Raw genomic sequence first — 26838 nt, forward strand, 5'->3', positions numbered from 1 at the left:
CAATTTAATAGAAATGGTAATTCTCTGTATTTTATTTTATGCATTTGAAAACATTTTTCAGAGAAGGGATCCATAGATTTCTCCAGACTTTGGGCCCAGGACAAACAAGATGAAAACCCCTGATTTAGGCCAACATCCTCATTTGACAGAAAAGGAAGGCCACCCAGGAAGTTAAAGGCAGCACCAAGAACAGAATACAGGTCATGACTCCTAGGCTGGTGTGCTTTCCATTAATACAATGTAATATGCTCAAGTCACTTCAAATACAAATGGCGGAGTGGTTCATTGGCTGAATGGGAAATGCAGAAGCAGCAATTGGTCAGCACTGGGGGTTGATTCATATCAATATTGCTCTGGGAATGCTCCTAGACATTAGTGAGGAAATCTTCTCTGAGGTGGTTGAAAAGAATCTCAACTGGACAGTCTCCAAAGTCAGGGTTCACTTGGTCTTGTGCAGGTCATCGGGTCCAAATGATGCAGGAAGTAGTTCATGGACTGTCCTGACATCATATGTACCATCTTCTTTTGTCATGTAGACATACCAATGTTTTCCAAACTAGAAAAGAAAAAGGGACACATGGATTTAGACAAATGACATCTGATCCCTTGTGATTCCTCCTCACCCAAAAGATGGGTGATATTGGGGACTTACCTAATCTTAGAAGGGTAGAGTGTAGGATCACATACAGACTCAACCTCTCACTGACTCGACATTGGGGAAGGGTACCAAGTAGAGCCATAGTATATATCCTGCCTCAGATGCTAGCTGTGTGATCCTGGACAATATTTAGTCAATATATACTTCAGCTTCTTCTTCTATAAAAGGAGGTATTCAGGCTTAATGATCTGTAAAGTCCCTTCTAGCTCTAAATCTATGATCCTATGATGTAGAGAGTCAGCAGACAGAGATGCATTACAACTCCATTCCATCTCCCTCTACCACCTCCTTCGTCTTTGCTAGCAGGTCAGCACACTGATGGAACACATAGAACACCTACAAGGGAAAACTCCATGATATCCACAGAACTGCTCTGACAAAGCCTGGTTTAGATCAGTTCCCTTCTCTACTACATTATTTCTGTCCATAGGCAACAGGCAAAGGCAACCACTCTCCCTCATCCTTAAATAAGCTAGCTAAATGCCAATTCTGATTGATGGAATGGTGGCACAGTTATGGAACATTTCATTTGAATAGTACAGGGGGAAGGGTTTGAGCTTTGGAGTCAGAGGACCTGAGATCAAATCTTATTCTGCTATTTACTAAGTGACCTTCTATAAGTCCCATCATCTTTTGGGTCTTGGTTTCTTTAGCTGCAAAATGAAGGGGCTGGACTACATTGGCTTCAATTCCATTCTGGTTCTAAATCCATAATTCTCTGATTTCTTTCCTCACCATGATGCTTCCATTAGTCTCCTACCAACCATGATAATATTTCTGGAGGAATCGGGCTACAAGTAGGAAATGTATACTAATAGGGTCTCAGTAGTGATCGAGAACACAAAAATATAAAGGATTTCCAGCATTCATCTGGGTGTCCTCAGAGCAATGCCCTTAAATATCCCACAGTACTTCCAGCTATGGTCATCATCTCAGAGCTGGAAGGGGCTTCCATTTACTCATTTTACAGGTGACTTATACCTGAACAAAACTCTTTTTGACTACATTCCCCAAAATGTAGTCCTTGAAACTCCAATTGGTCCTGTGCTATCTAACATCCTTATTAATAACAATTGGAATGTATAACCCAGATCGAATCGCCTGCCAGCATAGGGAAGAGAAAGGGAAGGGAGAGAGAGAAATTTGATCATATAACCTAGGGAAACTTGTATGGCAATTTGTAATTGGCAAATATATATATATATATATTCACACATGTTAAAAAATAACGACTGGATTAGGTTTAAATAACAAGCTTATCGAATTTGTAAGATGACATAAAGCTAGGAGAGTTAACGACTACTGGATGACAACATCTTGCCAGATTTCTGGACAGACTAAGCTGGATCTAATAAGATGAAATTCCTTGGGGGAAAAAAACCCAACGAATGTGAAGGGCTTTGCAAACCTTAGTGTGCTAGATAAATGGCCACTATTATTAGTTTTAGGAGTAATGGACACACATTTCTCTCTGTCTCCAAGGATGCCTTGCCCTCCCTCCTTACAGGTGAAGAAGCCAGAGGAGCTGAAGTGGTCCATACTGATGTCTTCTTTAGAAAGCCACTGAGCTTAGGGGTCTTCCAGGACCCTGGAACGCCCTGTCCCCCACCCAGAAATGCCAGCTTCCTTTTGTTTCGGCTGAACAGATCTCAGTGCTGAGATTCATACAAATCAGAGAACAAATTTTCAAAGGCTAAGAGCCTTTAACGAGCCATTATTCTCATTAGGTATTCAAACACCAGAATGTTAATGCCAAAAGGAACCTTATATGTTAGAGCTGGAAATAACCTTTAAGCTGGCGGCATTAAAACATGAACTTTCCCTTCTGCTAGACCTCTCTTTTCCTAAATTGCCTGAGAGCATCTCCAGGCAGGTGTTCACGTACCTCCTGGTGGCCAAGGAGGAGGTGGGGCAGGGCAGATACATTCTGATCTGCAGTAAGCATTTTCTACATGCTGTGTGTTGTTGAAATCACAGAATTACTGTCCGGCCAAATCCGTCCCCCTGGGCTCTTAAAGATTGTTTTCAGTAAGGAAATTTTTCCATTTTGCAGGCGCGCCCCAGGGCCAAACCCAAGCAGAGGCAGAGCCAAGATGGAAATGTCAAGTTCCTGGCTTAGGATTCTCTGTTCTGTATACGAATGATCATTTTTTTCCTTAAGCTTATTCATCTGAACCTTTGTCCTATGCCAGCTATTAATGGGTTCGGAGGGCACAGAGAATAATGGGGTTAAAAAGCAGTGCTGGACACTGGAGACTTGGAGTTCTCATCTTGCCTCCTTATTGTCAGGCTCAAGGCATTGCGATGCCTCAGTTTCTCCCTCTTTCAAGGGGGTAATGGAGCCAAGACACAAATCCAGTTGTTAGGGGGTTTTTTTTTTAATAGAAAAAAATTATATTAAATGCCAAGCTTTTGCTTCTGAGAGAGGGAGAATGGATTCTGTTCAATCGATCTTGTTGTGGATGTTAAAGGTCACAGAATCCAAGAATCTAAGCTCTGGAAGAAACCTCAGAAGGCATTGAGGCCAAACTCCATTTGAGTACAGGGCCGAAACTGGGGAGGGAGCATGAGCAGGGTTTGGCCCAGGGGACTACCATGGAGAGATCAGTTTGGGGGTCCATTCCTTCTCCTATGTGAGGCTCCAGACCACTGTCAGGCTGGCCCCTCGTCTGACCCCATCCCAAGGTCCCATCACCAAAGTCTCTGCTTTCCTGGGACCATCTTTCCTTTAACTGTAGGATAGGGGGAAGGGATTCTGTGAGGGTTACTCCTCTTTTGGGATGATTGCATCTTTGGTAGATTTGTCCTTTGGGTCTGGGCTGATGTCATCCTTTCCTCCAACTGTTTTTGTCCAAGGTGAAAGAATTCCTAGGTATGGCTCAGACTGAGACCTCCTTCTTGACAAGTGAGCATCTCACCTCTGTCTGAAGTACCCTAAGGATGGGTAACCTACTATCAGGTGGTTGACTGATACATTGGATAGAGTACTGGGGCCAGGAGTCAGGAAGACTCCTCTTTCTGAGTTCAAATTTAATCTCAGGGGCATCTAGGTGGCTCAATGGAGAGAGCCAGGCCTGGAGACAGGAGGTTCTGGGTTCAAATATGACCTCAGACACTTCCTAGTTCTGTGATCCTGCACAAGTCATTTAACTTCAATTGCCTATCTTGGGACCAGTACAGAGTATTGATTCTATTTTTTTAAACCCTCACCTTCCATCTTGGAATCGATACTCTGTATTGGTTCCAAGACAGAAGAGTGGTAAGGGCTAGGCCATGGGGGTCAACTGACTCACCCAGGGTCACACTTTATGAAGTGTCTGAGGCCACATCTGAAGGCAGGACCTCCCATCTCTAGGCCTGGCTCTCAATCCACTAAGCCACCCAGCTGCACACCCCAAAGTATTGATTCTAAGATGGAAGATGAGTTGGGTTTTTTCTGGCCTCAGACATTAGCTGTGTGACGCTGGACAAGGCTCTTGACCCTATCTGCCTCCGCTTCCTCATCTGCAAAGTGAGCTGGAGAAGAAAATGGCAAAACACTAGTATCTCTGCCAAGAAAGCCCCAAATGGAATCATTAAAAACTACTGAACAAGGGTAGCTGGATAGCTTAGTGGATTGAGAGCCAGACCTAGAAACAGGAGGTTCTGGGTTCAAATCTGGCCCCAGACACTTCCCAGCTGTGTGACCCTGGGCAAGTCACTTACCCTCATTGCCTAGCCTTTACCACTCTTCTGCCTTGGAACCAATACACAGAATTGATTCCAAGATGGAAGATAAGAGTTTGAAAAAAAAAACACCCAACTGAACAACAACAAACCTACTGATTTTTAGGGCATTCCTATCCCACTTCTGCACATCATTGATCATCAGGATGTTCTCCTCACATTGAGCCTAAATCTATCACTCGCAACTTCTACTCATCACTCCTTGTTCTGCCTTCTTTGGGTAATCGGAATTCCCCTTCCCCTTCCTCTTCCTCCTAACTGTACATCGGATGTTTGAAGATAGGAGCTTCTCTTTTTCCAGCTAACCACATTTAGATAGATCCTTCAGTTCTTAAAGGATGGTTTTGAGCCCTTTTCCCATTCTGCTTGTTCTTTCCTGGATTTGATCCAATTTATCCGTGCCCTTTCTACAATGGATTGTACCTGGACACAGTCCCCAATTTGGGTTTTGGCCAGGGCAGTGAACAGAAGAACTACCTTATCACTTTTCTTCTTCTGGATATTACTGATAAACCCTGCCTGCAATCCTATTAGCTGTTTTGGTTGCCTTGCCTAACTTTTTCTAAAACTCTTACCTTCTGTTTTAGTATCATTTCTAATACAGAAGAACTACAAAGGATAGGCAACATTTGGGGTTAAGTGACTTGCCCAGGATCATACAGCTAGGAAGTGTCTGAGGCCAAATCTGAATCTAGGACTTTCCATCTCTGTCAACTTAGCCACCCTCTGCATGCCCTTTTTGAAAAAGAAGGAAGATGCTTGGCAGATATTTTTGAGCCCCAAGGGGTAAAGATTATAGGACTACTCATTTGAAGCTGGAAAGGAACTTTGAAATCATGTAATCTCAATCAGTGCAATGTTCAAAGGCACAGACATCTTAACTGAATCAATCAACAAACAGAATGAAGTAGACATTGATGGATTTTTCTACAACCTCATCACAGATGGACAAAGCCTTAAGTCACTTGAAAGGATCACAGGACTTTGGATCATTAGATGAAAAGCAGATACCACCACACAGGGAATATCTTGGGATTGGATGAGAAGACCTAGTCATACTTTTAACATTTAATAATTGTGTGATCTGAGCCTTAAGTTTCCTTGTCTGCAAAATGGGAATAATAATACTTATAGTACCTACCTTAAAGGCCATTGTGAGCCTCAGATACGCTGATTTATTCTCTTAGACAACTATACACAAAATATTATGCTAGGTACTGTGTATACAAAGATAAATTGGAAAATAATTCCTGCCCTCAGAGAGCTTCTATTCCATTGGGATGGATACAAAATTTATTAAAAAAACAAACAAACCACTCTTACCTTCTGTCTTAGAATCAATGCTATGTAATGGTTCCAAGGCAGAAAAGTGGTAAGGGCTAGGCAATGGGTGTTAAATAACTTGACCAGGTTCGCACAACTAGGAAGTGTCCGAGGCTATGATTTGAACCCAGGACTCCCTGTCTCTAGGTCTGGCTCTCAATCCATTGAGTCATCTAGCTGCCCCTGAGACACGAAATTTAAACAGATAAAATTAAAACTAGACAATTTCAAGAGGGAGATTTCACTAATAATGGAGAATATCCATAAGGGAACAATTAGGTGGTACAGTGGAGAGTGCCAGGGAGTCCTAGGTTCAAATCTGGCCTCAGACACATCCTAGCTGTGTGACATTAGGCAAGTCACTTCACCCCAATTTCTTAGCCTCTGCCACTCTTCTGTCTTAGAATTGATACTAAGACAGAGGGAGGGAAGAAGAAGAAAAGGAGAGGGAGGAAGAAGGAACAAGAGGAAGAGGAAGAATTTCCCATAGGAGATGGCACCAAAAAAGTCTTGAATGAAGATAAAGCTTCTAAGAAGAGGAAGTAAAGAGGGAAGAAGGGCTGTGCAAAGGAAGAAATGCAGGCAGGAGACAAAATGCCAGGTTAGGGGAACAGCACATGCAGGATGCGTGGCAGACATCTGGAAAGGTTGGATGGTGCCAGATGGCTCCAGGCTTTGACAAAAAGGATCAGTGGTTGTCATCCTTATTCTCTGTTAGCTCTGGCTCCAAGGCTGTCCCTACTGAAGGAGGGAAGCTAGGAGGTGCATCACCTTAGTGGTCACCCCGAGCTGCCAGGGCTCTGTAGAAGAGAAGAGATGCTTTGGGAATTGAAGCTTCTTGAGGGCAGGAACACTGTGTGTTGGTATTCCATCCCTGGCCCAAAGTAGACCTTCTCTAAGTGTTGAGTGGAATTCCATTTGTCCAACTGGGAAACAGACGAGCTACTGTTCATACAATTTGGAAGATTCAGAGACAGACGGAACTCACCTCTCTCATTACTTGTCGACAGGCTCCACAAGGGGCGATAAAGTCATTCTTCATGTTACTGGGAAAGCAGAGCACAGAATCCATCGATTAGTTAATTAAGTGACAAGGAACTCACTAACATATTCATTGCACCAGCCAGACTGGCCAGTGGCTGCCAGTCCAGGTCATTCTATCTTTTAGCTTTCTTTGAACAAGGGGTCCTTTCTTGGACATTCTCCCCACCCCTCGCCACTTCTTAGCTGCCATTAAAGCACATCTCAAGGGTCCCCTTCTCCACCAAGTTTCTTCTGATTGTGCCTGTAATTAGCACTTGCTGCCTCTGCAGATAATTTTGTATATAATGCAGCTGGAAGACCCAAGTTCAGATCTTTCACCTCAGTTTCTCATCTATAAAATGAGAATGAGAATGATAGCACTTATCTCTTATGGTGGTTGTGAGGATTAAATGAAAAAATAATGGTAAAGCACTTGGCACATCAATGTTAGTTATTATATATTTTGGATTTCCTTTCTTACAGACACATATCTCCCATTCTTCCATTAGAATATAAGGAAAAGGACAGGTAGGTGGTTCAGTGAATAGAGCCAGGCCTAGAGATGGAGGGGTCCTGGGTTCAAATCTGACCTCATACTAGCTGTATGACCCTAGACAAGTCACTTAACCGCCATTGCCTAGCCCTTAACACTCTTTTGCCTTAGAACCAGTTTTTAGTATAGATTCTGAAGATTCATAAATTGTAGACAAGTGATAGATATTGGTCAAACCCACAAAGAGGCAAATCTAGGTTTGATGTCAGGAAAAACTTCCTAATAATCAGAGTTGCCCAAAAGTTGAATGGGATGTCTTGGGAGGTAGTGGGTTCTCCATCAATGGAAATTAGCAGGCAAAAGCTGGAAGAATATGTCAGGTATCTTAAAAACAAAACTCTTAACCTTCTGTCTTAGAATCAATACTAAGTATTAGTTTCAGGGTAGAAGAGTGGTAAGGGCTAGGCAAGGAGGGTTAAGTTAGACTCGTACTTTCTGTGTGACCCTGGGCAAGTCACTTAACTTCAGTTTCTTCATCTGTAAAATAGTAATAATAGCACCTGCCTCCCAGGGCTCTTTGTGAGGTTCAAGAGAAATAATAATTGTAAAGTGATTAGAATAATGCCTAGAGCATTATAAAGTGCTTTATAAATGTAGTTATCAAAAAAAAATAAATGTAGTTATCATTAGTGATTTTTCTACCAAATGATGGTTGATATACAAACATCCTTCATAAGCTAGCTTATTGATATTGATTGTTCACAATTACAAAATTTTAAGAGCATATAGGTCTGTAGGTCCCCTTGAAATGGGAAACTAAGATAAGAATTTGCAAAAATCAGGGACTAGGGGTACCTGGGCATAGGATTCTTGAACTGACTTGTCTATCTGTATACAGGATGGTATTTCCAAAAATTTATTTGATGGTTTTCAATTTTTAAATAAATGGTGGAAAGAAACTGGATCTGCAGTTAAAAGACCTGGGTTTGAGTTCTCACCTTACACATGGGAAAAAGTCAGAGAGAAAGTGGCTTGCTTTAGACTTCTCCAAAAATTTACTTTGCAATTTATGTTGCATATACTGATCTAACTACCTGTCTGTCTGTCTATCTATCATCTCTATCTATCCATTCACCTACCTACCTATCCATCTATTTCTATCTATCTATCTATCTATCTATCTATCTATCTATCTATCTATCTATCTATCTATCTATCTATCTGTCAATCCATCTATCTGTCCATCCATCTATCTGTCTATCTATCTATCCATCCATCCATCCATCTATCCATCCATCCATCTATCCATCCATCCATCTATCTACCTGTCTGTTCAACTGTCTATCTGTCCATCCATTCCATCCATCCATCTATCTACGTATCTACCTATATATCCATTATATTTCTCTTTACAGAATGTAAGCTTCCTGAGAGCAAGGGATATTTCCTTTTCAGTGCCTGCCACACAGCAGGCACTTAACAAATGCATGTTGATTGATAGGTTATATTGCTGGGTGTAGAGAAGCACTAGCTAGTAGCTAGGTGGTTCAGTGATTATGATGACACTCTTCTCTCTTTAAACAAATACAATAGAACATATAATCAACAAGTAAAGTCAAGCATTTATTAAGCACCTACTATGTGCTGGGCACTATGCCAAGCAAAGAGGCAAAAAATTGTCAGGAAGATCTTAGTTAAAGCCTGGCCTCAAACACTTCTAAGCTGTGTGACCCTGGGAAAGTCATTTAACTGTTTGCCTCAGTCTCTTCATCTGTCAAATGAGCTTGAGAAAGAAATAGCAAACCACTTCAGTATATTTGCAAAGAAAACCCTAAATGGGGTCTTGAAGAGTCAGACCCAATTGAACAATGATGACAATATGAGAAGCATCAAGGCATAGGAGACAGAGATCTCAGAGTCAGGATGACCCGGATATCTCTGATAAAAACTGACTGTGTGACCCTGGACAAGTTACTAAATGGCAGTGGACAGAGAATGTTGGGCTTAAAGTCAGGAGGACCTGAATTCCAACCCTAACTTGGATACTTAGCAGTTGTATGACCCTGGCCAAATCAACTAACCACTTTCAGCCTCAGTTTCCTTATCTGCAAAGCAAAGGGGCTGGATTGGATGAGCTCTTCATTTATGATCCTATGAAACCTCTCAGGACCCAGGATTATAGGGCAGGGACTGATTTACAAGGGGAAAGAACTTTCTCTGCTGGAAGTCCCTATACCACAGAAAATACAAAGCCCTCTAGCTAGTAATTGGCAGAGCTGGACCTTGAGCACAGGTTTTCTGACTCTAAAGCCAAGACTTATTTCAATCCTCTACTCTGCAAGGCTCCAAAGAGGTAAAAGCTAATGATGAGGGCATTCTGCATTGCCTTCACTCTATGTGCAAGCCAGAATGGAATCAATGACTAGACCAATGAGAGCAGAATTTCTGGCTCTGGAAAGCAGGTGCTAACTGAATGCAGATAATAAACAGCCTGAGTGGATCCTGGAGATGTGTGTGGATTTTGTTGAAATAAAGTCAATTTGCTAATCATCGCTAGAACCTCAATAATAACCCTGAGCAAACATTCATGGGGAGGTGAGGGGCGGGTAGAGGGGAGAGTGGGATGTAAACAACCCAGCCTGGCACACCATTATTCTTCCCATGGTTTGGCCCTATTTTCCCAAATATAATTAATTTCTTGGTTTGGGGTTTGAAATGGTATTTTTTTTACTCTACTCTCCAACCTTCTGTGAACTGTAATTTCCATCCTGATTCCAGCCCACTGGGACAAAATGTCCCTGGCAAGTCATTATTTGCTCTGGCCAGAGTTATAGAAGACCTGCAGAAAAACACTGCAACGTGGCTTAAAGGAGGGGTGTCCACGGCAGGGAGGTAGCAGGACATGCAGATCTCTACCAGCCACTAACAAACCCCATCCCTCTTGGCAGTAACTGCAGATGGTCAGAATCTATAGGAAGTCAAACTCAGATTCCCTGGATCTTGACTTGATGGGGTTGGGGGCTAATAAAGGTGGGGGTAGGAGAAAACCAGCATGGATTATAGAATACTTTTTGAGAAATATTAATTTTGATTCTTTAATAAAATATGTATATATTCAGGGCAACTAGGTGCATCAGTGGATAGAGCCAAGCCTAGAGGCGGGAGGTCCTGGGAGCCAAGCTGGCATAGCCATTTCCTAGCTGTACTACTCTGGGAAAGTCACTTAACCCTCAGTGCCTAGCCCTTACCATTCTTCTGCCTTGAAATCAGTACTTAATATAGATTCTAAGGCAGAAAGTAAGGGCTTTATTTTAAAAAAACAGAAACATATAGATTTATGGTCTTTGGGGAGCTTGGAAGAGAACTCAAAGATCATCCAGTCCGTCTCCCTCATTTTACAGATAAGAAAACTGAAGATCAGAGAGGAAGTCACTTTTTTTTTTTCAGGTGACATAATTACCTAGTGGTGGGATGAGTAAAAGTCTCCATCTCTTCACTCCCAATGAAGGACTCCTTTCTACTCTTCCCCTTCTCTTTTCCTCCCTCCCTCCCTTTTTGTTCTCTCCCTTCTTCCCTTTCTTTTTTCCTCTTTTCCTTCCTTCCTCCCCCCTTATTCTCTCCCTTTGTTTTTTTTAATTGATGCCTACTGTATTTTTTAAACATGAAAGTCATTCCCTGATGATTCTGCCCCCATCTTATTGAATCCTCACTTATAAGAAAGAAAAATGTTAAGGAAATATTAATAGAGCAACTCTGGATGAAACATGATGTTTCCCATTTCTCTATCAAGAAGAAGGATATGGGCTTTGTTTACCCCACACTACCTTTTAAGAAGAGAGGGCTTAGAGATGAAAGGGATTTTAGAAACCATCAATTCTCATCATAAGAATTAAAGCTGGAAGGAACCATGGGTAGCATCTAGTCTTCATTGTTGTCGTTTCTACAGATGAAGTCCAAAGATCAATTATTTGCCCAAAATTAAGCAGCTGGGGGTAGTTAGGCGGCTCAGTGGATAATAGAACCAGGCCTGGAGACAAGAGGTCCCAAAGACACTTCCCAGCTGTATGACCCTGGGCAAGTCACTGACCTCCCATTACCTAGACCTTTCCACTCTTCTGCCTTGGAACCAATATGTAGTATTGATTTTAAGACTGAAGTTTTAGAAAAATCTTTCCAAAATAAGTGGCTAACACATATCAGAAATGGAATTCAAACCAAGGTCTTCTTACTTCAGATTCATTCCTTTGTTTCCTTATACAAAATGGCCTCTTGCTTCTCCTGCTCTTTGCTCTATGTCCTTGTTATTAATGGTATAATTATATATATGTATATATAATTATATTATCACTGGGGGCCTTGTCAAGTGTCCTCCAATGAATAAATAAGGGAAATAGGGTGACTTACCCAGTATCACACAGCTAAGAAGTACATGAGGCCAGATTTGAACCCAGAAAGATGAGTCTTCTTAACTCCAAGTCCAACACTATCCACTGCATCACCTAGCTGCCAAAGTTATCATTAAGCCTTGTATTTATTGTCTATAACGTTCTATGTTGTAATGTTCCTTCCCAGCACTGGCATTTTCCATGTTCCATTTTAGCTGTCTATCCCATGACTTAGCCTTGGACACTTACCTGGTAATAGCAATGGCCCGGAACTCTTTGTACCCTTCTGAGATGGCCTTCTGAATGGCGGTTCGCTCTGCACAGGTGCCTAGTGGGTAGGAAGCATTTTCTATGTTGCACCCTAAGGACACAAACATACAATTGACCAAATAACTGGAGGAGATCTCAAAAAATCCTGAAGTCAGAAGGATGATTCTCTGAGTCTATATAAAGAATCCAGGTTCTAAAATGGTGCTGGGGGGCTAGTCCAGACCCTGGTGTGATGGGAATCCAGACTTAAACCAACTGAGCAGGACCAGGATATTGAGAACAGAAACCATGCCATGAAAAGAAAGCTTAAAGGCATTGAAGAACATTTAACTTGGAGAAGTGAAGACTTAATTATGGCATTTGCAGCTGGATAGAGTGCTAGACTTGGAGTCAGGAAGACTCAACTTCCTGTGTTTAAATCTGGCATCAGACATTTCCTAGCTGCATGACTCTGGGCAAATCACTTACCATTTTAACCTCTGATTTCTTCATGTATAAAATGAGCTAGAGAAGAAAATGGCAGACCATTCCAGTCTCTTTGCCAAGAAAACTCCAAATGGGGTCAAGAAGGGTTGGACATGACCAATGAGAACAACACATTTTCCAGTTATCTAAAGAGCTGTGATGGGGCTGTGGAATAGCCTTGTTCTGCTTTGCCCCACAGGGCAGAACTAGGAACAGAGGGAAGTTTTAGAGAGTCAGACTTCAGTTAGATAGACAGAAAAGCTTCCCAACAATTAAGGGCTGTCCGGCAATGGGATGGACTGGACTGGAAGGGAGTTCTTCTAGTCATTCAGGCAGAGAGGGTGGTCCACCGTTTGTCAGGGAGAGAATAGCAACTCCAAGAAAGTCAAGCAAAAATATGTAGTTATATAGAGGAAGGCAGTGATAACACTATATATTAGGAGAGTCCCCTTGCAGGAAGAGGTGACACACTGGAACTTGGAGGGATTTAGGGATTCTATAGGTTTCAAGATGAGAAAGAAAGGCATTCCAGTTTTGGAAGAAGGTCTGTACAAAGGTCTGGAAGCAGAAGAAAAATTGTCATATATAGGGGGATATCATAGAGGCCAGCATATGTGAAGGGGAATAATGTGAAATTAGCCTGGATTTATAGGTTTGAACCAGACAGTAAAGGGCTCATTTTGAGAGAGAGAGAAAAAAATCTCAACAGAAGAGTTCATATTTTATCCTAAAGTCACTGAAAATTTTTGAGAAGGAGACTGATTTCTGTCCTTTTGGAACACCAAAATGGCAGCTCTATGGAGGATATATTGGAGAAGGGAGGGACTGGAGGCAGAGACCAGCCTGGTGAATGGTTGGCTATTCTGAGGCCTGGAAGAAAATGCTACCATGCTACTAAAAATGATAGTCAACTAGGGAGAAATTCTTTGATTCTGCCAATGTGAAGGAACTGCCATTATGGAAACTGTATACATGAAATCAGATCATCACTATCTATGCTTAGTAAACATGTCTGAAAGTGGCTAGGGAGCACATAGAGCTTATGTTACCTGATCAGAGTCAGAAAGCTAGTGATTGATAAGAGGCAGTAATTGAACCGAGGTCTTGCTGATATCCAGTCTAGCACTTGCTCCATTATGCCACATTAGTTTAAAAATTATAAACATGAGGGGAAGCTAGGTAGTGAGTGTATAAAGCCCTGGGCTTGGAATCAGGAAAACTCATCTTCATGAGTGACCTTGGCAAGACACCCCCTTTTGCCTCCAAAAAACCTAAAACAAAACTAAGAAATTCTGAACTAATCCAACCATCATTTATTAAGCATCTACTGGGTACAAGGCCCCCATGCTTGGTGTGGGAATATAGATAAAACAAAGAAAAATACGAATCCCTGACTTTAAGGAGCTTGTGTTCTCTTGAAGGGAGGATTTAGAGTCAGTAATGTAAAAGGAAGCAAGCAAAATGGGAACAATGATAATACAGATAGATGGCTGGCTGGCTAGATAGACATTGTATAGATAGGAAGATAAGAGAGAAGAATGGAAACAGAGAATAGCTAGAAAGATAGAAAAAGAGAAGGATGGCTAGATAGACAGAGATAAAAGGATAGAGAGAAAGATGGACAGAGATGGATAGCATGATTGAAAAAAGGATAGAGATTAATTCATGGATAGAGGATGGGTGGATAGGTAGATAGAAGGAGGGAGAGATCAATAGAGAAGGATGGATGAATGGGTAGAGAGAATGATGGAAAGATCAATAGATAGAGGTTAAATGAATAGATGGATAAGCACTGCCAAGTACTGGGAATATAAATACAAGCAAACAAGACAGTTCCTGACCCTTAAGGAGTTTATAATGTAGTAGGGGAAGACCCTGTTCTATGGTTGTCAGAGTATCCTTTTTCTAGGAGGGGGGGTACTATTGGCTTCAAGGGTATCCTTTTAGATGTACCATTTCCTGTGCTTGGACTAACCTTTCTCTCTTCATTGATTGAATTCTTGTCTGTCTCTTAAAGCCCAGCTCAAATGCCAGCTCTTCCAAAGAGCTTTCCCTGCTTCTCAGGGCAGATATCTCAGAGCACTGTGTGCATATATCTCTAAAGTCTTCATCTGCAACATCCTGTATTATATTTATCTGGGTCAGTGTCTTGGAAAGGCAGCATGTTGCAGTAGGAATAGTGTTGAATTTGGAATAGGAGAACTTAAGTTTGAATCTTGCCACTTACTACTGTTTGTCCTTGGGCAATTCACTTGGGCAATTCTCTAAGGCTCTGTTCCTTTCTTTATAAAATTAGGATGATTTCACTTTATATATCTTGTATGTACATAGTTGTTTGCTGCCTCTCCCATTAGAATGAAAGCTCCTTTAAGGCAAAGACTTGCCTCTATCAGCAAGGATTAATACTGTCCAGCACATTTTAATGTATAGAATAAATGTATAGAATATAATAATGTACAGAATAAGTGCTTGTTTACCAACTAAAAAAAAAAAATTAGGATGCTGTACTCAAGTGACCTCTAAGGGGTGCTAAATCTATTATCCTGTAATACCTTTACTAGACAGTGAGCTCCAAGACAAGAACTGTGGAATTAATGAGGAAACTAGGCATGTAAATCTGAGAGATTTCTACATGCTTGTTTTCCATGGGAATCACAGGGGGGGGGGTTATGTAATTAATTTCTGTACCCTTGAACTACATTCCCCACTTTCCTGGTCACATTGTGTGCTGATGTAGGGAGGATATAAGTTTGGTATAGCTCCATCTTTTGTGCTTTCTTCTTCCTGTAATGGTGGCTATCAGTGATCATTTTAAACAGGCAACAGAATTTAAGTCAAGTGGTTTTATTTTGTTATTTAATTACCCTTTTATTCCTTTACTTCTAGTGATTATTAATACTTTATAAAATATATAAAAAAAGAATTGTGGAATTATACTTTGTATCTTCCACAAGACCTAGCCCAGTGTTCTTCACAAAGTAGATGCTTAAGTACATGTGAAGGAAAAAGTATAGACCCAAAATGTGTACAGGTAGGAACTGACCCAAATTGGAAACTTCCAGGGTAGAAACTCTGACCCTGATACAGGTCAACAATTTACACCTTACATCAACCCGTACCTTACAATTTTTGAGTGTTGCCTGGGAGCCCTGAGAGATTAAGTATCTTGCCGAGAGTCATACAGTTTTTGGGTTTCAGAGGCAGGACTGATTCTAGAGGAGTTAACCTCTACTCCACGAAGCCCTCCATAGTTGTAAATGCATATTTAATTGATAATTGATAAAATAATATTTAATTGATCTTAGTGGAATATAAGCTCCTGGAGGGTAAGGATTTGTCTCTCTTTTGCCTTTGGATCCCTAGTGCTCAAGTCAGTGCCTGACACATAGTAGAAATTTAATAAACGCTGTGAGTTAAGTGTATAGTAACCTCCCATTATTGGTTTGTTTGTCATCATTCCCCCTTCTCCTTAAAGAAGAGATTTTTGGTGGGTTAGCTTGCTCATGTTTCTTTCCATAAATTATTTATTTCTTTAAAGTTCTTATTTGTCTCAGAATTGATACTGTATTGATTCTAAGGCAGAAGAGCAGTAAGGGCTTGGCAACTGGGGTGAAGTGACTTGCCCAGGGTCACACAGTTAAAGCGTGCCCATAAACTTTTATTAAGCATTCACTAACTCTATGTAAAGTCCTCTGCTGCATTCAGCAGAAACAAGACAAATAAAGGGCAGTCCCTAACCATAGTGTAATATTTAGATAGTTTCCTCATTGTACCATCATTTTTACGGACTGTCAAAAGACCTTACGAGGAACAAGATGGGTTGCAAAACTGAAAGAATACTTGCCTTACTGATGGGAAATGTTACCGACAGAGAAGGAAGTGAATGCAAAATATTTTTTTAAGACACAAGCCAAGCCTTGCTATGACTCAGCCCAAAACAGCTGGGATTGGGACTCAAGCATTCTGTAAAAAGCTAATCCCCAAATCCTCCATGCCATTCTCAAGTTTCTACTAAAACCTGCCTATCTAGAGTAGAAAAAGCCTTGGGCTGACTGGTCAGAAACCCTGAGTTTCAGTTCCAGCATGACTGTTTAATTGGCTTTGTGATCCTAGGAGCCTCAGTTTCCCCCCCCTGAAAAATGGGAGATTAATTTTTGCACTATGAATCTCATAAGGATGTTATGAGGAAAGTGCTTTGGGTACAGTAAAGAACCATAGAATAGGAGCTGGTATTATCATTGTTTATAGGAATTAATATGTTGTCTTAAGAGAGGAAAAACCTGGAAGGAGTGAGTGACTTTTAAAGTTTTATTATTTATTTTCTATTATTATATTAAAATATTTTATTAATGAAAATTCAAATATTTATAAATACATTTATAAATATATTATATAAATATGAAGTATAGTTATAAATATAAACTATATAAAAATAAATTATTATTCATTTAAAGTCTAAACAGAATGCCCCTTTGATTCTTTGCTATTGCCAATGACTGCCTTGCACCCTATTCTCACACTCTCTTAATCCTATCTGTCTCCTATTTTTCCTACTTTCTAACCTAGGCTGACCTATTCTTACCAGTTTGTCACCTGTGAATATTAGGAGTCTCCAGAGACCTGGGTCTTTGGCTCAGTATCAAGTTCTAGTCATGAATTCAAGGAATCTTGGGATATAGAATGTCAGAACATGGAATATTAGAACAATAGTAGAACAGGGAGGAAGCTTTCAAGTCCCTACTTCAATCCCCTATTTCACACATGGCACCCTAGAAAAGACCAATCCTCTAATTCTACAGGTGAAGAAATTGAGGCTCAGAGAGAAGGGCACAGCCCAAGGTCACATAGCTAGTTAATGGCAGGTGTGATGGGGAGGGGAGCTAGAGCTCAAGTCTTCTTTTCACTCTGACTTCCACTCCTTTCTAGATGACACAAGGACCAGAATAAGCCTATTCTCTGAACATCAAAAGTTCTCAAAGGTAAAGGCTGACATTACAGAGGCTACTGTTGATTGTGAGCCCTGGTTGACTAGATGCTGCCTGAACTCAGTGTATGTGTCCAGGAAAGCTGGGCAGGGATGCAATGAGTGACAGTGAAGTTTTTAGAGAAAAGGAAGAGTGTTTTTCTGCAGAATGGAAGTCCAGCTAGATGAGTCATTCCATCTTCCCTGCAAAAAACAATATGGAAGCCTTTGTCTCCAACACAATCTAGCTATCTACAGTCACAGGAAGAACTGTGGGAATAGAAACTCAGAAGAAAAACAACTGCTCAATCATAAGGGTTGATGGAGATATGACTGGGGATGTAGACTCTAAATGATCACCCCAGTGCAAATATCAATGGTATGGAAATGGGTCTTGATCAATGACACATGTAAAACCCAGAGGAATATCACGTCAACTGTGGGAGGGGGTTGGGGGAGGGCAGGGAAAGAACATGAATCTTGTAACCATGAAAAATATACTAAATTAATTAAATAAAATTTTCAAAAAAATTAAAAATTAAAAAATAAAATGAGGGATTGATATCAGACGGAAAAAAACCCCCAACAGAGAACCAAAGGGACACATTCTCACATCAGCTTCTCACCTTGTGACTTGAATGTCTGCCCCTCAGGGCAGTAATGACTTAACCACTCTCTTTATGGATAACTATTTGGTTGTTTTCCATTTTGTCCAACTCTTTGGGACTCCATTTGGGGTTTTCTTGGCAAAGATACTGAAGTGAAAAACCAAAGGACATCAATAAAAATGTATTTTAAAAATGAAAAAGCACCAAAAAAGGAGTACTGAGATTGTAGATTAAAGAGCCAGAATGGACTTTAGAGGTCATTAAGTTGAACCTTCTCATTTTACAATAAGGCAATCGAGACCCAGAAGGCTTGTGATTTACCCAGCTAGTAAATGCCTCAGAGAGGGTATGAACCTAGGTCTTCTGACTCCAGATCCACGATTTTATCTGCTATCCCATCATGATGGACTGGGAGGCAGAGAAATTTGAGAGAACTTCAAAGTCCATGTTGAAATGCCCCAATAGAAGGGCAGGAACTAGGGTGGAAAGGAAGGCTGTAAACCAGGTGGGGAAATCCTTGAGAAATAGAGGATGTCTGGGGCTTCTCAGTACTGACTAGGGTGATAAATCTGAAGAGAGTGATGGTTGGTCCAGCTATGCACCTGTAAATGACTCACCTGGGCACAGGTCATAGGATTAAGAACCCCAAAAGGGAACATTAGTCCTGGATGAGGGTTGCTTTTTCACGCCCTAAAATAGTTCATGGATCTCCATTCTCCACCCATAATTGTAGCATACTATTATAGTACACTAGTTAAAAAAATACAGGGTTGCAATAATCTAGTATTAATGAAATAAGACTTGTAAAATCATAAAGCACTTCTATTAATCACAGCAGTTACATTTCATAAACAATAAATGTATATCTGAAAAAGAACTCAGAATCCTACTTAGCCTGCTCCCTCTATCCTATAAATGAAGGAGAAGAGGGTTAGCTAGATGGCTCAGTGTATTGGGAGCTCAGCCTAGAGAAGGGAAGACTTGGGTTCAAATAGGATCTCAGATACTTCCTAGCTGGGTGACCTTAGGCAAGTCACTTAACCCCCATTTCCTAGTCCTTACTACTCTTCTTATTTTTTAAATTTTTTAAATTTAAATTAATTTCTTTAGTCAATTTATAACATTATTTCTTGGTTACAAGAATCATATTATTTCCCTCCCTCCCTGTAGCTGGCGCAATTCCACTGGGTATTACTTGTGTCCTTGATTAGAATCTATTTCCATGTTGTTGTTTGCATTAGGATGTTCATTTAGAGTCTACATCCCCAACCATATCCCCTCAACCCATGTGATCAAGCAGTTGTTTTTCTTCTGTGTTTCTACTCCCACAGTTCTTCCTCTGAATGTGGATAGTGTTTCTTTCTTGTAGATCCCTCAGAGTTGTTCAGGATCACTGCATTACCACTAATGGAGAAATCCATTACATTTGATTGTAATACCCTTACTACTCTTCTGCTTTGAAACCAGTACATAGTATTGATTTTAAGAAGGAAGGTAAGAATTAAAAAATTAATTTACAATTATATAAATATTATAAATATATGCATTATTTAAATGAATGTTAATTAATTAAAAATAAATGAGGAATGACTTCCCCAAGTCCCCACTGGTAGTAAGTGGCAGAATTAACATTCGAATTTAGGTCCTTGGACCTAAATGATTAATGCATAAATGCACAAAACACACTATTTATTTGTTTGTTTGTTTGTTTGTTTGCTTATTTTAAACCCTTACCTTCCATCTTGGAATCAATACTGTGTATTGGTTCCAAGGCAGAAGAATGGTAAGGGCTAGGCCATGGGGGTTAGGTGACTTGCCCAGGGTCACACAGCTAGGAAGTATCTAAGTCCAGATTTGAGCCCAGGACCTCCCATCTCTAGGCCTGGCTCTCAATCCACTGCCACCTGCACTATTTATTTAGACTAAAGAGGTGTTATTTACTAATGTTTTGTATATTTAATGGGATTAGCAGGTATACCAATGGATTCTCAGACCCCCTGCAATAAGTCCATGACTCCTTCATGGGTCTGAGAACCACAAGATGGTAATCATCAATCTAAATCTACTCAAATTTCCTTGATCTGCTACAGTCTCTGCTACACAGGAGCAGCAGAAAGGAAAATTCTCCTCACCAAAGTTTTTGGCACCGTCAATGGGTCAGTATCAGAAATCAATATGATTTTATTAATGGAAATGATATTAAAGAAGACGCATTGCCATCCGTTTTGCTGCTGCACCCGATGGACCCAGAGAGCTTTCCATCTCACTTGAAGTTAAGACCTAGAAAAGTTGACTCCCTTCATTCGAATGAGCTTCTTGACAAGAAGCTCTGGCATATTTTCCTACTGCGATCCCCAGCCCTTGGAGTTCTTTGCACTGACCGATTGATCGCCTCTTTTTCAGGTGAGGAAACGAGATCACAAGATTTGGAGCTTGAAGAGACTATAGCCATCCTCTCTACACCAACCTACCTCCTCCTCAGCACCATCTTACAGAGGAAGAAACAAGTCTGCTTTCTCATGGTCCATTAACGGCAACTCCTCTCCTCCCCCAGCCCAATGCCGTCACCTTCCAAGGCCAGCCAAGCATGTTGATGCTGGTGACCCCTGGAATAAGCAAAAGAAAAGCACTCTGGACCAAAGGATAGGACTGAGGAAGTCCGGACCTCTTGGGCATCAGTGTCCCAAAGTTCTAGCTGGCACAATCTGGGCAGCTTTGGAGTCAGCCCTGGGATTCTTTGATCCCAGTGATTGGTGCCTTCACCTAGACTTCAGATACTTCGTGGCAAGAACCATTTTTTTATTTCTTACACATTTCTTCTCAGTTTTTTTTTTTGAGGTGGGGAAGCAGGGGCCAAAAATCCCGAAAGATCCCCAACATGCTAGTTCTCACCCAGTTTTATGCCTCTAATGCTGTTATTCTCCAGAGGCAGCAATGGCTCCTACTTCCTAGTGCTCCTTATACTTGACAAAGTATCTTTGTATACACAGCACCTAGCAAAATACTTTGTGTATAGTTGTCTAAGAGAATAAGATCTGAGACCTTTAAGGTAGGTTCTATAAGTATTGTTATTCCCATTTTGCAGACAAGGAAACTTAAGGCTCAGATCACACAATTATTAAATGTTAAAAGTATGACTAGGTCTTCTCATCCAATCCCAAGATATTCCCTGTGTGGTGGTATCTGCTTTTCATCTAATGATCCAAAGTCCTGTGATCCTTTCAAGTGACTTAAGGCTTTGTCCATACGTGATGAGGTTGTAGAAAAATCCATCAATGTCTACTTCATTCTGTTTGTTGATTGATTCAGTTAAGATGTCTGTGCCTTTGAAAATCGCACTGATTGAGATTACATGATTTCAAAGTTCCTTTCCAGCTTCAAATGAATAGTCCTATAATCTTTACCCCTTGGGGTTCAAAAATATCTGCCTTCTTTTTCTGCCAAAGCTACCAGAAGAATTTTCCTTCTTTTTCAAAAAGGGCATGCAGGGAGTGGCTAGGTTGCCAGAGATGGGAAGTCCTAGATTCAGATTTGGCCTCAGACACTTCCTCCCTATGTGACCCTGGGCAAGTCATTTGACTCTCCTTGCTGAGCCCTTACCACTTTCTGCCTTAGAACCAAGTATTGATTCTAAGGTGGAAGGTAAGGGTTAAAAAAAAAAAGGCATGCAGCAGTGAGCTAGCACAACAGATAGAGCAGCAGACCTGGAGTCTGGAGGTCTTAGGTTCAAATCTTGCCTGAGACACTTCCTAGCTGTGTGATCCTGGGCAAGTCACTTAACCCCAAATGTTGCCTATTCTTTGTAGTTCTTCTGTATTAGAAATGATACTAAAACAGAAGGTAAGAGTTTTAGAAAAAGTTAGGCAAGGCAACCAAAACAGCTAATAGGATTGCAGGCAGTGTTTATCAGTAATATCCAGAAGAAGAAAAGTGATAAGGTAGTTCTTCTGTTCACTGCCCTGGCCAGAACCCAAATTGGGGACTGTGTCCAGGTACAATCCATTGTAGAAAGGGCATGGATAAATTGGATCAATTCAGGAAAGAACAAGCAGAATGGGAAAAGGGCTCAAAACCATCCTTTAAGAACTGAAGGATCTATCTAAATGTGGTTAGCTGGAAAAAGAGAAGCTCCTATCTTCAAACATCCGATGTACAGTTAGGAGGAAGAGGAAGGGGAAGGGGAATTCCGATTACCCAAAGAAGGCAGAACAAGGAGTGATCAGTAGAAGTTGTGAGTGATAGATTTAGGCTCAATGTAAGGAGAACATCCTGATGATCAGTGATGTGCAGAAGTGGGATAGGAATGCCCTAAGAAGCAGTAGGTTTGTTGTTGTTCAGTTGGGTTTTTTTTTAAACCCTCACCTTTCATCTTGGAGTCAATACTGAGTATGGGTTCCAAGGCAGAAGAGTGGTAAGGGCTAGGCAATGGGGGTCAAATGACTTGCTCAGTGTCACACATCTGGGAAGTGTCTGGGGTCAGATTTGAACCCAGGACCTCCCATCTCTAGACCTGGCTCTCCATCCACTGTGCTATCCAGCTGCAGTGGATAATATACTTTAAAGAGCATTATCAATGGCAGCTGTTATAGTGCTGCAGCCCCATGTGGGGTCAGTCCTTCTTCTACCTTCTCTGCCTTTCGGTCTCTCTTTCTCTACCTCATTTACCTCAGTTTCTCCTCCTCCTATCTCCTGCCTGGAAGCATCTTTTCATGGCTAGAGATAAGCAATGTCCATGTAATAAGGGTAATCATTAAGTACCTACTATGTGCCAGGCTCTGTGCTAAGCATTTTACAAATATCTCATTGGAGCTTCACAACAATCCGGGGAGGGAGATCCTATACAATGAGATAGAATAGAATGAGGATTTAATTGGGATGATTAATTAGCTGGGTAAGTTGCCCATTTGTTTGAGGGTTAGTGAGAGAGTTAAGGAGAAAATGACCGGTGTTACCCAGTCACAGCCATAGATGCTGTGATATCCCTGCTGAGACTCAGGTTAATGGGGACAGGAAGCCACTCTCTAGGATCCAACAAAATGGCGGTCAGGTCATCATGGAGGGAGTCACAGAATTGTGCCACTAGGGCCACGAGATTGTGGAAGCCCTGGATATTAACCACTGCCATTTATATTGGGGACTGGGAATTCAGTATGGTACAGGGAGAAGAATACTGCTCTGGAGTCAGAGGACCTGGGTTCAACTCTTGTGTCTGATGTTTATGTAAAATTAAAATTAATATCCAAATAACCAAGTATTATATTTTATAAGAGGAAATAGAAAGAACATGAGTAAAGAGCAGTTTTCCCCCAACCAAATGGGGGGGGGGGGAGAAGAGAAGTGTTAGAGGGAGGGATTACAGAAAATAAATCTCCAAATCATAAGGAGGTAAGGTGAGGATGAAAGTGGGATGCTGGGAATTGTAGTTCAAGAGTACAGAATTCTAATTACATGCTTATGACCTGATTGACCTGGAGTAAGTCACTTCACACATTTCTGGGTCTTGGTTTTGCCCCTCTGTAAAACGAGGGGGTGGAATTAGATGATTTCTCAAGTTCTTTCTATCTTTAGATCCTTACAAAAATTCTGGATTTTTTTTTTAAGTAGAGGCATGGTAAGCCCTATTTTACAGTTGGGGAAACTGAGGCACAGAGGGAGTGACTTGCCCAGGGTCACAACATTAGGAAGTAACAGAGATAGAATTGAAGAGCATGACTCAAAGGATCCCAGGTCTAGTTTTTGTGTTCTATGGGGCTACTCTGTCTCTCCTCGTCTATATTTGCCTCTCTAACTTAAAAGGCATTTTACCTGGGGCAGCTAAATGGCTCCATGGGTTGAGAGCTAGAACTAGGGATGGGAGGTCCTGGATTCAAATCTGATCTCAGACACTTCCTAGTTGTGTGACTCTGGGCAAGTCACTTAACCCCCATTGCCCAGCCCTTCCCACTCTTCTGCCTTGGAATCAGTACAAAATATTGATTTTAAGATGGAAGGTAAGAACTGTTTTTGTTTTTTTTTTTTAAAGAAGGGCAATTTATTCCTAGTACAAGGTTAATGGATCTCGATTTGAGTTAGAGGGCTTAGGTTCAATTCCTAGCTTTGCTGCTTACTACCTGGTCACCCTTAAGCAAGACACTCCTTTTCTCAGGGCCTCAGCCTTCTCATTTGTAAAATTGTAAAAAATGGGATTTGTAAAATCAATTGGTTGGAATAGAAGGAATCTCTAAAGTTCCTTTTAGCTGTAAATGTTATGAGCCTTCACCTCCAAGGGATCATCCCTTCCAACCTCAGCAAGGACAGTTCTCTCTCCATATCTTTGAGAAATTTTATTTAAGTAATTAATTTAGAATATTTTTCCATGGTTACATGATTTATGTTCTTTCCCTCCCCCATCCCATAACCAATGAGCAATTCCACTGGATTATACATGTGCCATTGATCAAGACCTATTTCCATATTATTAATATTTGCATTATATCCAGTATCTTTGATCTTTCAAATGAATGCAAAATCTTTTCTCTTGCTTTCTACCAGGGTCCCAGATGAAGCCCACTCCTCCCCATCTAGATACCAGGGGAAACTGGGCATCCCCACTCAGGGGAGAGGAACAACTTTGCTGGTGATTATGGGCGGTGATGGATCAAGGCCCTTTGGAATGAATGCTCTATGCCAAGACTGGGAGGATGTTCCCTCAGAGAATAACATGTTGGTTTAAAAAAAAATGATTAGAGAAAACAAGTAGCACAGGGGATAGTGTCAGCAGGCCTGGATCAAATCTAGCTTCAGACATTTTCTAGTTGTGTGACCCTGGGTAAGTCACTTAACTCAGATCGCCTAGCCCTTGTGCTCTTCTGACCTCTAGAATTGATAATAAGAAGGTAAGGGCTGAAATTCTTGAGAATCAGTATTTCTTAATTTTAAAATAATTTGTTATTATATTTAGTATCTTATATATTCATTATAGTTAAGTCAAGATATCTCAAATAAGGTCAAATGACTTTCTTGAATTCTCCAAAGGCCCCCCCCTTCTCCCATTCCTGGCCCAGGTACCTATGTGCCCTTTGGGGATCTCTTTATTCAGCAATTCCTTTGAACATCCCAAGACATCACTAGTTGGTAATCAGTTAATTAGGAGGTGGCTATTAACCTCTCACCCTTCCGCACACCAAGAGAGGGCTAGGTAATTAGTTTGTCCAGTCCTTAGGAAGAGAATCATTGTAAAACCCTAGGGTCAGTCAGAACTGGTGAAAGGACCACATTCCTAAGGACAAAGGGAATGCAAAAATATATAGACTGAATGGAGTCAGGGCTAAGAATTAGCTCAGGAATTCTTCCTAATATACAGAAATCAATAAAAATAATGTAGCATATATTACATTAACTGATAGAAATAACACAGTATATAAAAATAAATTCAGCTCTTAAAAATATGATTTAATATTTCAAAACCTTCTTTAGGCAAAAAAAAAAACCTTAACAGCAAAAAGCTGTTCTATTCAAATACAATTTTATTTCCAAATTGTTTTAAAGATTTTAAAGATCTAAGTTTTAAAAAATTATCAGGAGCATCTCACAGAGGAGGCAAAACTCACAGGATTATAGATTTAAGAGATAGGAGGGACTTCAGAATCCATCCTCTCAACGCCCTAATTTTACAGATGAAGAAACTGAGACTCAGAAAGGTTATTTGCTCTATCTGGTATCTTAAAGCAGGATTTGAATCCAGGTCTCCATGCCTCCGAGTCTAGCACTCCATCGGCCAATTTCTGAGCCCGAGGGCGGGAGATGGAGGAAAAGGGTGAATTGGGGGCTTACCCGAGAAGATCTTCCCGTCCAGGGTCAGGAGAGCAGCCCCCACTGGAAAGTTACTGTAGGGACAATAGGCAAACTTCTTGGCTTCTTGGCCCAGGAGGATGAGTTTCTCAATCTGAGCTGGCTCTAAAGGCTCCCCGGTGCTGGGGCGTGGAGCCAGGTTAATGGGCATTTGAGCCATCGCCTTGATCCTAAAGAGTTCCTCTCCCCTCAGGTAAGCAGTTAGCAAGGAGCGGGCAGGCAGCTGCGGGTGCCGGGCTGGGGATGGGAGCTAGGCACCAAAAGGGTGTGGGTTAGAGGAACCAACAAGAGTCCGGGCTTGGGGCCATGACTCCACCCTCCCCCTCCCCCTCGTGGGTGTGTCCTCCGCTGTCCGGCTGGTCTTTTGCCTAGTAGGTGTGTCTGAGGGATGTGGGTGTGGGTAGAGGTAGGGTGACCCGCCACCTCGGTCCTCGGTCCTACCGCAGGCCGGGCTTGGGGGAAGGGGGCACCCACTCTGGGCTCCAAAGCCCCCAAAGAGGTCCAGGCCCAGGGCGTCCAGGTTCCCCTCTTCTCCTTGTGCTGATGGGGAAAGGAGAGGAAAAGGAGACTGTCAACATTTCCCTCTCTGAAACCCAGAAGGAGCCAACTGCATTCACAAAACAATTTTGTTAAGTTATTGACTTTTGTTTTACTACTGAAACCGCAAAAGGCGGTCTTTCTCAGTTTTATCTTATTTTTAAATCTTTTTAAAAATTTCAATAACAAATTTACACGTTTTACGTGATTCATGTTGCCTCCCTCCCCTCTTTCCTCCCTCTCCCTGAGATGACAAGCAATTGCACTGGGTTAGTATTTCTCAATTTTACTTATTTTAATATATATTTATTATAATAATTTTACACGTTTATGTGTTTTATGTCGCCTCCCTGAGATGACAAGCAATTGCACTGGGTTAGTATTTCTCAATTTTAGCTTATTTTTTATGTTTTTTTATTATAATAAATTTACACGTTTACGTGTTTTATGTCGCCTCCCTCCCCTCTTTCCTCCCCTCTCCCTGAGATAACAAGCAATTCCATTGGCTTATTATTTCCCAATTTTATCTTATTTATCTTTTTTTTTATTCCAATAAC

General features: G+C 41.2%; 1 protein-coding gene across 1 annotated transcript; it reads right to left on the reverse strand.

The window, feature by feature from the left end:
- Window positions 1–3: 3 nt before the first annotated feature.
- CDA (cytidine deaminase) lies at window positions 4–26035 on the reverse strand. The gene is made up of 4 exons (XM_007491246.3): window positions 25727–26035; window positions 11858–11969; window positions 6696–6753; window positions 4–556 (listed from the first exon to the last, which is right to left on the reverse strand). Exons 1-4 carry the CDS (start codon window positions 25902–25904, stop codon window positions 440–442), a joined length of 465 nt encoding a protein of 154 aa, XP_007491308.1. The 5' UTR covers window positions 25905–26035; the 3' UTR covers window positions 4–439.
- Window positions 26036–26838: the final 803 nt, after the last annotated feature.

The sequence above is a fragment of the Monodelphis domestica genome, chromosome 4 (genome assembly GCF_027887165.1).
Source record: "Monodelphis domestica isolate mMonDom1 chromosome 4, mMonDom1.pri, whole genome shotgun sequence".
Taxonomy (NCBI): domain Eukaryota; kingdom Metazoa; phylum Chordata; class Mammalia; order Didelphimorphia; family Didelphidae; genus Monodelphis; species Monodelphis domestica.